Source organism: Oncorhynchus keta, chromosome 14 (genome assembly GCF_023373465.1).
Source record: "Oncorhynchus keta strain PuntledgeMale-10-30-2019 chromosome 14, Oket_V2, whole genome shotgun sequence".
NCBI classification, from domain to species: domain Eukaryota; kingdom Metazoa; phylum Chordata; class Actinopteri; order Salmoniformes; family Salmonidae; genus Oncorhynchus; species Oncorhynchus keta.
This window is the reverse complement of record NC_068434.1, coordinates 21,778,095-21,790,778: the sequence shown is the minus strand read 5'-3', so window position 1 is coordinate 21,790,778 and position 12,684 is coordinate 21,778,095. Positions and strand designations below refer to the sequence as shown.

At 43.2% G+C, this 12,684-nt stretch overlaps 1 protein-coding gene across 2 annotated transcripts; it reads right to left on the bottom strand.

Annotated features, from left to right (window-relative positions):
• Positions 1-568: 568 nt before the first annotated feature.
• On the bottom strand, positions 569-10,112 carry LOC118392979 (AN1-type zinc finger protein 5-like). Of its 2 annotated transcripts, none has more exons than XM_035785070.2 (6): positions 9,855-10,112; positions 5,091-5,255; positions 4,752-4,854; positions 4,582-4,658; positions 2,797-2,910; positions 569-2,382 (listed from the first exon to the last, which is right to left on the bottom strand). In XM_035785070.2, exons 1-6 carry the CDS (start codon positions 9,862-9,864, stop codon positions 2,234-2,236), a joined length of 618 nt encoding a protein of 205 aa, XP_035640963.1. In that variant the 5' UTR covers positions 9,865-10,112; the 3' UTR covers positions 569-2,233. The 2 variants fall into 2 exon arrangements, with proteins under 2 accessions (XP_035640963.1, XP_035640964.1); XM_035785071.2 differs by having other exon boundaries at positions 9,959-10,112.
• Positions 10,113-12,684: the final 2,572 nt, after the last annotated feature.

Genomic DNA, 12,684 nt, shown 5'->3' with positions numbered 1-12,684 from the left:
TCATACTTCCCCTAGATGTGTTCTTAGTCTGTGGGGAGTTACGGTGCATTCATGTTAAATCCACATCTGTCACACTGAGCCAGCTTTCCAGACATGCACACTCACTAACACATGGCAAGTTGAAACAGACACAAGACATTAGGGGTAGATGTGTGTCTGTCCCAACCCTCAGGTAGGCTACGGGACCTCCCCAGCTGTTCCTGGGTCAGGTTGAACAGAACACGTTGGTTCTCTGATCCTCCTGCTCATGTCCCACATCAGCTGTCCTCTTTCTTCTCCCTGCTCAGACAGAGGGGTGACGTGAGGTACTGGGGGGTAAACTTAATCTTCCTCACCCTCTCCCGGCCTCAGCTGCCAGCATGACACCATCTGCCAACACACTTCCCCAAGCATGTGACAGGTGTGCCTCCAAACAGTCTGACTGGCACACATTCACCTCTACCCAGGCAATCATTTTTCCTTAACCAACCTCTACTTGTAATGCTATAGCAAAGTTGAGCTCACAGGAGCAATAGGAAACAGATACACTGATGTGGGATCCTGATCCAAATTACGCTGTAATCCAAACCACCAATAGCAGGCCTTGTATTGTCTCTCTGTACAGTCTTTATTTACATGCTGTAATGCTGGGTAGCAAGATATGTAATACATGTCTTTTTGTACAAATTTGCATATAAATGAACAATCAGGAGGAGGGGAGTAGACCACACCCCTGCAGGAGGACGAAAATAAGATTAACACAGCCTACCCCCCCCCCAAAAAAAGACATGGATCGATCAGACACAGACCCATAGTCGATAGAAAGCTGAAAAGAGAAGTTGTCTAACTCTGGAATCTATTTTTCAAACCATAGCTCTCCTGTAGCTTGTGCTGTTTAACCCATGTTGCTTCAGACTAAGGTAGGGGGGTACACAGACCATGTGCTCACTCAAACTCACTCTTAACACACAAGCATGGCTGGCTCACGTAGCCTAACTCCGCAACTACACTGAATACATGTGCTAATGTCAGTAAATATAAATAAATGTCTGAGGATAAAAAAATTGAAAAAGACCTAGCACTAGTCGAGTGACTGCAATTCATTCAGATATTTTACATAACTGCATGGGTTGTGCTATCCCATTCAAACCCCCATATATCAGATGAAATAGACGGGTAGTGTCCAAGTCTCAGAACTGCCCCAGGGTCAGTGTACGCAACCCTGTGCATGAGAGCCAGTTGGGAGATTCTGATAAAAAGTGCAGGCCCACATGACAGCTGGTTAATTAAGCGTTTTTGTCCCTGTTCTCACACCTCTTATGATGACTGTCGGTCATTTGATCAAAAGGAAGCTGTGCCCGATGACCAGGTTACCTAAAAATTGCCTATCAAGGTAACCCCCTCACCTGGCAATAACGGAGTGATAAGAGAAAGCTTCACACGCACAATGCGATGAGGAGAAACATGTCCTGCTGCGAGGTAGGGTTGGAGAAGCTTTCGTGTCGTTGTCATGCAAGGGTACAACGCCGTGTACAGACAGAGCCCTCCATGTAGCCTTTTGTGTTCAACACAAATTAGTGAACAGCTGTTTTCCCATGAATATGTTTGCAATTGCATGCACGCTAGGGTAGCAGCTGTGAGAGAGCTGTGGCAAGGAAGCAGTCACACAGAAGTTTCTGAAACAATAACCACATGCATTTTGGAACAGCTTTGCAGTTCGAGAGGTCATACCTTTCAGACAACTGACATGAACGGAGAGGAGAAAAGAAGACAACTGAACTCTGCACGTGAATACAACTTCTGACAAAATGTCCATTTGGCAACAAAGTGGCCAAACAGCTCAGGGGCTGTATTCAGTGGGGCACAACGTTGTGATGGAACATCCAGATAGAAATAGGTTCCGCAGAACAGACATGCCTCTGACATGTTGTGGGGGGTGGATCATGTTGGCTCTATTTATGGCATTTCTATCCATGTCCAACATTCACTACGTCTCATTGACAGGTACCCTGGGCTTCTTTTTAAAAAGACAAAATGAAAATCGGCAAAGAGAGGAAAAAAACATAATATATTATAAAAAAAAAAAAACAAGACAAATAGTGATCGTTCATGCATCTCCCCCTCAGGCAAGGTCTCTTCCACTTTTCTCAAGGTTGTGGTTATAAAACGAGTCCGATATCCTTTTGCCACTCATGCCAATGTTCATGTCGAGGGTCCAATGATACTTCAGTCTTTGTGTGGATGGTTCTTAACCCTATATTCTCTGAATCTTGTCGGCGACCACTACAGGGTTCTCCTTGCGGATCTTGGCAGCTGCCTCCGCCTTGTAGTTGTAAGGGCAGTTGTGTTTGTCAGAGTACCGATGGAGCCCGCAGAACAGGTTCCCACAGCGACAATCAAACCCTGGGGTAGAGTTAAAAGGTCAGAGATTAGAGGGAAACCACTGTAGGAACCAAACACCAACTCAATAAAAAAAATGAATCTCTTAATAAGACCAGACACAGGAATAAGAGTTATTCTAAACTGCCTACATTGCAGTTTCCTTGTGCAGATTATTAGATCAATACGTGACATTGATGGGGTTCCTGCCACATTAGACACTACTTATACAGTCAAAGATCTGAGACCATCACAAATGTGGAAGTGGTGTTTTACATTGCATGAACCCCATCAATAGTCCATTTGTGTGACTGCAGTGTATGCGGCCTGGAACATGGCCAATCTCTTCAGCAAAAACGGCATTACGTCGTACACATTGCTCAATCCTGTCATCCCATTTCTTTGAAAAAGCACCACGTCCTGCTTTGGCACGCTCACCTGTTAGGCCCACCCTCTTGCGGCACATGAAGCACCTATTCTTCTTGGGATTGGGGGTGTCTCCCTTAGCCTCATCACCAGTGGCAGGGCTAGAAGCAGTAGGCTCAGTCACAACTGAAGGAGAAAACAGAAAAGCACCCTAAATATACACTTCAGTCTGGAGATTCAAATGAAGAGATCCTGTGTGTTAGCACTCTAGTGCAAGGACTAAGTCAGGGTCTAAATACACAGTGTACAAAACATTAACACCTGCTCTGTCCATGAAAGACTGACCGGGTGAAAGCTATGACCCCTTATTGATGTCACTTGTTAAATATTCGTAAATGAAGGGGAAACAGGTTAAACATTATATATGTTTAAGGCTTGAGACAGAATGTGTATGTGTGCCATTCAGAGGCTGAATGGACAAGACAAAATATTTAAGTGCCTTTGAACAGGGTATGGTAGTAGGTGCCAGGCACACCGGTTTGTGTCAAGAACTGCAACGCTGCTAGGTTTAACTCTAAACAGTTCCCCATGGACACTACCGGTCAACAGTTTGGGGTCAGTTATAAATGTCCTCGTTTTTTAAAGAAAAGCGCATCATTTGTCCATTAAAATAACATCAAATTGATCAGAAATACAGTGTAGACATTGCTAATGTTGTAAATAACTATTGTAGCTGGAAACTGTAGATTCAATGGAATATTTACATAGGCGTACGTCAACGATAAAGAGGTGACTCCGGAGTCACCTCTTCATTGTTGACGTTGAGACTGGTGTTTTACGGGTACTATTTAATGAAGCTAACAGTTGAGGACTTGTGAGGTGTCTGTTTCTAAAACTAGACACCAATGTACTTGTCCCCCGGGGCCTCCCACCCTTTCTATTCAGTTTGCACTGTTCTGTGAAGGGAGTAGTACACAGAGTTGTACGAGATCTTCGGTTTCTTGGCAATTTCTCGCATGGAATAGCCTTAATTTCACAGAACAAGAAACTGACGAGTTTCAGAAGAAAGGCTTTTGTTTCTAGCCATTTTGAGCTTGTAATCGACCCACAAATGCTGATGCTCCAGATACTCAACTAGTCTAAAGGCCAGTTTTATTGCTTCTTTTAAATCAGGACAACAGTTTTCAGCTGTGCTAACATAATTGCAAAAGGGTTTTCTAATGATCAATTAGCCTTTTAAAATAATAGACTTTGATTAGCTAACAACGTTCCATTGGAACACAGTAGTGATGGTTGCTGATAATGGGCCTCTGTACGCCTATGTAGATATTCCATTTGAAAAAAATCAGCCATTTCCAGCTACAATAGTCATTTACAACATTAACAAATGTCTACACTGTATTTCTGATCAATTTGATGTTTTTTTAATGGACAAAAACAAGAACATTTCTAACTGACCCCAAACTTTTGAACGGTAGTGTATATCAAGAATGATCCACCGCCCAAAGGTGGTTGCCAACTTGACAACTGTGGGAAGCGTTAGAGTGAAAATGGCTTGCTTTCGACACCTTGTATTGCCCATGCCCCGACGAATTGAGGCTGTTCTGAGGGCAAAGGGGTGGGTACTCTATATTAGGAAGGTGTTTTGTACACTCAGTGTATACACTAATGCTAAAGTTGGTCAAACAGAGCAATGTTTCCCTCTAGAAGTGTGTGTTTTACACCAGGCTCTAGAAGTGTGTGTTTTACACCAGGCTCTAGAAGTGTGTGTTTTACACCAGGCTCTAGAAGTGTGTGTTTTACACCAGGCTCTAGAAGTGTGTGTTTTACACCAGGCTCTAGAAGTGTGTGTTTTACCGAGCTCTGCTTTATCCTCTCTTGAGATGCTCATCTCTGTCATTTGTTGAGTCACTGGAAGAGAGCCTTGAATAGTTCTGCAGAGGGGGCAATTGATAGAAAATAATAAGTTAAAGACATGAGCAAAAAGTAATGAGACATCCATTGGATCACATGCACACACACCTTACCTAGCCATGTCTGCAGCAGGGCCAGATGAAGGGTCTACTTTGGCTAGACTGGCCTCTAGTCGCTGGATGGCTGAGGCATCAGGGGTAGGACTACCAACTGTTCCTGAGAGACAGCAAAAGTAAAACATCAACCTCAGGAGAAGATACTTTTAGGTTCAACAGTTCTCTCAACAGTGCAGCTGGCCCATAATGTGTATGCTAATTTTAGCAGACAGCAATAACTTCCCTATGCAATGTAATGCAGCTTTGGTGAGTCTGGTTTTGGGGAAGACGACGAACTGCTTGGAGTAGATGTGTGTGTGTGTGGTCAGTAAGAAACAGGGTGGATGGGGAACTTACCCATTGGGCTAAGTTGGCTCAAGCCGTGGGTACTACTCTGCTGACGGTTCAGGTGCTCCTTGTAGCAGACCGAGCACATGCCGTTGTTCCTGGGGTTGCCATAGAAACCACAGCCAGTGGTACAAAGCACAGGCGTCAGGCTTGGCTTAGTCTCTTGGGCCATCGCTGTTGACAAATGGGAGCAAGGTATCTTGTTAGTGTGTGACAGCGCGTGTCCAAACTTTTGACTGGTACTGTAGGTGACTAAATGTAAGTGTGGTGGTTGGGCACATATATTTGACAATAACACACCAGAAAGGAACATTAAGACTAATAAAGAAAATAAGCAGTTGAAACAAAAGGTTCCAACCACCGTTTCAGTAAAAAGCGGGGAGGAGTGGGGCTGGAGAAATGTAATCACTCAAATCCAAAGACAGAGCTATGGATGCTAGGTCTGACCATCCATGATGTCAAAATTAGCTTTAATCATGTTGCAGCTATGCAGTGCTTGTTTACAAACATAGGAATAAAACAGGTTATAATTTGGGTTTTGATGGGGAATGACAGTTGAACTCAGCTCATGAGGCATAAGTTTTATATTCTTCAAGGTACATATCAATTTCTGAGGCCTTTAAAGTCCCCTCCATCTGTGCAGAGGTCATTACAATACAGTAACCCCTGGATTATCTCTATTTTGAACTGATATGCAGTCAGGACACAAACTGGAAATTATCTCAATAAGAAACAATATTGTTGCTACGATCACATCAGAAGATATCCTCCTCGCCATCTCAAATACAACAGCCACAGGACAACTTTGTCTCTATGTCGTAAAGGACCATTTGTCAAAACTGAAGAAATATAGCTAGCTAACGATCTCCTTTTCCGTGTGGAAAATAAAAATGGACAGAAATTTGCTAGCTACATTAGCTAGCTGGGATTTTCTACAAGGAATCTTCTTCCCCCAAAAAAACTTATCCCAAGTGAGTGTGACACCTACTCCCGTTGCCTGCTGCTTGGATTCCACCTGGCAACCTGTTCACCATCTGCTACAGGTATCCCCGCCACACTCCCGAGCTTACAATGGCCCCAAGTCGTTATGTTTTTTTCTTGCACTTTATGCGATTTGCCTCATGACTCCTGCGTGCTTTGTTGACCAAGAACTTGCTTGCTTCCCCGAGTGTGGGAACAAACAGTCTGCCCCACAGTTGGGTACTCTGATTATTGGTTACACAGACTCTTGGCCTCCCATCCTATTCTAACCACCTCTCACCAGCTTTGTATTCATGTTACCTGATGAAATTGCTGTACAATATGATCTTGTTGCCATCTAATACACATTCAAATGTCATAAATCAACACTGCAGAGCTCTCCCTGTCGTGCCCTGATTGTATTACTTCTGATGATATATGGAAATGTACATGTACACCCTGGCCCATCTACTGTTGCTAGCCTTGATTCTGCCTTAGATATCTGCTTCACAGATTTCTGCTCTCGTAAAAGACTAGGTTTTCTGCATGTTAACACTAGAAGCTTATTACCTACAATTTATCACTTTTTTATGTGGGTTTACAGCTCTAATCCAGATGGGTTGGTCATTACTGAGACGAGGTTAAGAAAATGTGTTTTGAACACTGATGTTAAGCTTTCTGGTTATAACCTTTTTCGGCATGACAGATCTTCCAAAGGCGGTAGAGTGGCAATATTTGCCAAGGATCACCTTCAGTGCTAGGTTGTCTCCACCAAGTCTGTTACAATTTGATTAGCTGGTTTTAAGCATTAAAAACTTTCAAATAGCTCTTTGCTGACTGATTGTCCTCCATCAGCACAGGCCTGCACCGTACCTGCCCGAAGCGCTCTCCTGGCCTCTTACAGTAAGTCTGAATTTGTCTTGCTAAGTGACCTAAACTGGGACATGCTTAAACCACCGTCCTAAAGCAATGGGACTCCCTAAATCTTTTTCAGATTATTACCAATCCCACAAGGTATGACTCCAAACACCCAGAAAAGGCTACTCTCCTTGATGTTATCCTCACAATCAATCCTGATAGGTATCCGGCTGGTGTTTTCTGTAATGATCATTGTTTTACAGTTTGTGTTCATAATGGCTGCTCAATGAAACAACCTGTTCCGATTTGTCATAGACGTACGCTAAAAATCTTTAATGAGCAAGCCTTCATGACTTGGCCTCTGTAAATTGGTATCGAATCAGCTTGATCCCTGGACCTTTTTTAATATTTTCAGTGGTTTTGTAAACACGCCCCCGTATAGAAAATGAGAGTTAAAAACTGGGCCAGCCCCTGGTTCGACCGTGATCTGGCAGAGTTACTCCATTTCAAGAATTCCATTTGGATAAAAGGCTCAGCACACACATACTCTGGCTGACATGCTCTCGTTAGGGCAAATGAGAAATAAGTGCACTCAGGCTATTCAGAAGGTCAAAGTCAGTTACTTTAAGGAGCAGTTATCCATGTGGGTCTAGCCCTAATAAGTTCTGGAAAACAGTTAAAGATCTGGAGAATAAACCCTCCTCACCGCTGCCCATCTCTAAATGTTGATGATATGGTTGTTACTGACAATGAGCACATGCCTGAGCTCTTTAAATCATCACTTCATAAATCAGGATTCCTATTCGACTCAGCCATGCCTCATTGCCCATTCAACATTTCCTCATCTCCCACCCTTCTAATGCAACTAGCCCCGATGCTCCTCCCTCTTTTCCCCCTGCCACACTACAAACTTACTCCCTGAAGGCAGTCACAGAGTCAGAGGTGCTAAAGGAGTGCCTTAAACTTGATCCCATCTGGGCCAGATGGTTTAGACCCTTCTTTAAGGTTGCTGCCCCTTTCATCGCCAAGCCTGTCTCTCCTCTCTGGGGAGGTTCCCATTGCTTGGAAGGCAGCCACAGTGTGCCCTTTATTTAAAGGAGAGATCAAGCTGATCCTAACTGTTATAGGACCATTTCTATTTTGCCCTGTTTATCAAAAGTGTTGGGAAAAAATGGCCAATAAATCAACTGACTGGCTTTCTTGTGGTCTATAGTATTCTCTCAGGTATGCAATCTGGTTTATATGTCAAATTGATGAAATTCCTCATTGTGCACAAGAAACAGGAGAACAAACAGTGACAAGAACAAATTGAGACTTGTCCTCCTTGGCAGGAGCTGAGCATGTCAGCAAGACACCCAAGGCAACAAACAACCGGTAACTTCCCCAAGACGAAATAGGCTTCAACGCTTTGCAGGGAAATTTACAATAAAGATATGCTAGTGCTCACATAAATAAAGCTAAAATGAAACAGGTAGCACTTGACACCTCCAGTCCCCAGGGGAGCTTATCCCATTGTAGTCATGACCAAAACATGTCAAATGCTCTGGCCACAGCCACCACACACAAAACCTGAGATGTCAGCGTTATTACGACCCTGCGATCAACAAACAATATGCCCGTCAGCCTATGCACTTAACCACACATGTATGCTGTAGTCTCCAACCCCCCACACAAGGGTTTCCTCGGAATTCATGGCTCAAACCACCCAGTTTATCATTTTAATCAAACACCAGCTAGGCTCATTTGTTTCGTGACTGTAGCCTATCCTACAGTTCATCACACCACTTGGGGAAAATGGCTTGGCACAATGTGTTTTTTATTCACGAGGATAGACCTAACCAAGGCTGCACAGATTTGCCAAGCTTTACCTCAAATGTCGCGAATACAACTAACAAGTAAGGTCTACTACAGATGATGTTATCTGAGCAGTGCCTTGTTTAGGTAGGTCAACCGTCATTTACATTTACATTTAAGTCATTTAGCAGACGCTCTTATCCAGAGCGACTTACAAATTGGTGCATACACCTTATGACATGGAACACTGTCATGATGTTCACCAGCTGGCAAAACGCAGTATCTAGATTTTTAATCAGGCTAGGCTATCCAATGACTCATATCGTGGTCAGGGACATTAATCAACAACCTCTTAAGGAAACAAACAGCTAACAAAGAAAAACACTGAAACACATTGGATGTGGCCCAAAATAACCGAGTCACGCTACAGTACAGCCATAAAAATGCTATCAAACAAGACCAAGCTAGACAAGAAACATCGCCGAGACCAAAAGCAATAATAGTGCTAGCAAGCCATCTTGTCACACACAATGCATTGTAACTAGATTAGTGAAGTAGCTAGCTAGACATCAATCAGCCACGTTTCGACCCTTGTTCTTTTGTGCCTTCTTTGTCTGCTTACTAATCTCCTCCTGTTGTTTGGACGTCGTTTGATAGCTCACCTAGAACGACTCTTTGCATACAATGTTAGCAAGGTAACCAGACAAAGAATGTCTACTCAATGTCGTGTTTAATGGAACATTCATTTTGTCGTTCAAATCTAACATGTTACTCATTTCAAAATCAATCGGTCAACTCATTCGATCAAAACTCGAACAATTCGGTTAGTAATATCAACTAGTTAGGTAGCTAGCTGATAACGTACGTATTATTTTCAAATTATTTTTAGACAAACCACAAATATATATATCACTAGTTTACCATTAAAAAAATATATATATAGAAAACCGATAGCATAACGTTCGGTTGCTGTAACGTTGGCGACCCTCCTCCCGGTCTTGTTTTTCCCCTGGCACACTAACACGTTCGAAGGCTTGTGATATTGTCAGTGAGGAACTTTCGCTCGCGAGACCTTGTTTACCAGGCATAAAGGATAACTAGGCTATCTCCTCTACAATACACACATTTATAAAGTTAATTGATATAAATAAAAATCCTTACGAAATTCCATGTTACGTTGATGTTGATCCAATTTTCGGTGTCCCCTTTTTTCTGTCTTCAACCATAAACCAAGACAACCCACCGTTTCAAATATCGATTCTCACCTGCACAATTTGATCGGAATCACACAATATGTGTGGTCTGGTTCAGCAGTCGTTTTTTAAACAAATCGTGTCCCCAAAATGCATTTATCGTTCTTTTCTCTGACCGAGGACGTGACTTCTTCTTCCTCCCTCTCTCTGCACCCTCCAGTTGCTTTCTCGGTAGTTTCATTCTATAGTAAGAGGAGTGGCAGATGATGTCACAGGAAAAATAACGTACTGTGATTGGCTACACGAGAACCCCTGGCCCGCGTGTCTCACACGGTACGGTACAAGGGGTTGGGCTTTCATTCGTCATCCACCCACGTACAGTCTGTGGGTATCAAGCCATAACATGAACTTTATTCATGAATGTGTCTAAATTAGTAATTCAAATAATGTTGACAGGCTTGTGATAACATATGCGTGTTTACTATGTGAGAATACACGTATTTATTTGTCCACTACAGACAGCTTCTTGAAGCATTGATGCTATCCAGCCAATTGTGTCGAAAATAGGTAATTTACTCGAGTCTTTGGTCAACATAGTGTAGGCTAGTGGCACGTGCTGGTCAAAAGAATTTAGAGAAGATAAATTATTATAGATCACATCCCACACACCGGAGCTCGCTTTTTGTCTTCAACTGAAACCAAAATCAAACAATTCAAGTGGTTGTTTGACAAAAACGACGCTTCGAACGTCATTGATCACGTGCTTCTGGCAAAGCGATACAGGCATCCTCACACTGCTTCGCAGTAGTCTATACACTGTAAAGCCAGTTCCAAGCATTACTCAGTGCTCCGGTATCATACGTAACGTCACAAGGTGTGTGGGTGTTGCAATATGGGCTCGTTTCCTCTCCCCACCCCAGTCAAGAATCAAGAATCAAGAAGAACAGCAAAACAAATCTAGGGGTGACATACCCATCTGACACACACTATATGTTTGCCTGGAGGTACTGACTCCATTGCGCTTTCATGATAAACTTGTGCAGTGAGCATAATTCTGGAGTGAGATCATCTTGTCAAGGAGGTTGAAACCAAAAACAGCATTAGACACTGGGCTATCCAGACATTGACACACTACATGGCCTACCACTCTGCTCCCTATGTGAAAACATGTTTGTGGTTTCAGTGGATGTGTATTTGAACATAGGGTCAGTGTGTTTGCCCTGTGGCTACACACCTTCCGACATCCAAAACATCACTCCTACTCTCAGCATACAGAACGTCCCGGGCTGAAGAAAAATGTTGGGGTGGGATATCATGTGTTTGTGTTAGGTGCTCTTTGCTGGAACCCTAGATTGGTGGTGAGGGGAGTGTGTTCAACCAGGATGTATCATCACACAAGCTGTAACACACAAACAAGCAATGATAGATTAAACAGCACAAATAGACTCCCACCCAAATACATAAATAGGGGAACAGACTCAAACCCCTCACAAGCCCCAATCTGGCCATATTGTAAAGTAAACAGTAAATAGTTGGGTGTATTTATAAATCATTTGCGTCATGTCATTCGAAGACGCTGAGGAACATCAGATGAACAATATTGTGGGACAACAAGAGTTTAATAAAAAATGATTGGGAAACAAGACCAACGATTGAAATTTGCCTCTCTAGCGTTTGCCTTTCAAGGGCCACTGGGTCCAATACGGAGACTGATAACGTGCCTTTATCATACAGTTGTGGTGTTGTGTGCGTACACTGAGTCTCCCATTCCCTGACAATAAAACAAAATATGTTTGTGCTCACGCCCTGTTTATGTGTGTGCCTGGGACATACAGTACATGTGAGACACAGGAGGCTGCTGAGGGGAGGACGGCTCATAATATTGGCTGGAATGGAGTCAAGGGAATGGTATCAAACACATGGAAACCACTTATTGGATGTGTTCGATACCATTCCATTAATTCTGTTCCAGCCTTTACTAAGAGCATGTCCTCCCCAATTAAGGTAACACCGGGTCACTGTGGTGTGAGATCTGCGTTTGCTCAGTTTTGTATGTGGAGGTTAAAGGGTAAGGTATAGAATATTCTATCCCACCCCCACCCCCCAATTTTGACAGGGGCATGTGAGAATCTGTGAGTTGACAACGTAGCAGTGACAACAACAACATACAGGTGTGCCTGCGTGTACGTTTGTACAGTATCTGGAACTGCCTGCCTGTACAGCCCATGGGCTAAGATAGGTATACATACATAGATAGATTAAAAGAAACACACACACACACACACACACACACACACACACACACACACACACACACACACACACACACACACACACACACACACACACACACACACACACACACACACACACACACACACACACACAGGGAGAAAAAGGAAAAGAGACAGGGCAGCGGTCTTATGAAACATAGTGTCAATGTCCTCTATGTGTTTATGTATACAATGTGATAGGCCTAATGTTTTTAATGTGCATGATGTTCAAAATACACATTCAAGTTATACACATTCAAGTTATATTCTATTCACACACACACACACACACAAAGTATTCACACACACACACACACACACACAGAGAGGAGTGAGATACACACATAGGAGTAGACACACACACACACACAGAGGGAGATACACACACAGAGGGAGATACACACACACACACACACACACACACACACACACACACACACACACACACACACACACACACACACACACACACACACACACACACACACACACACACACACACACAGAGAGGGAGATACACACACA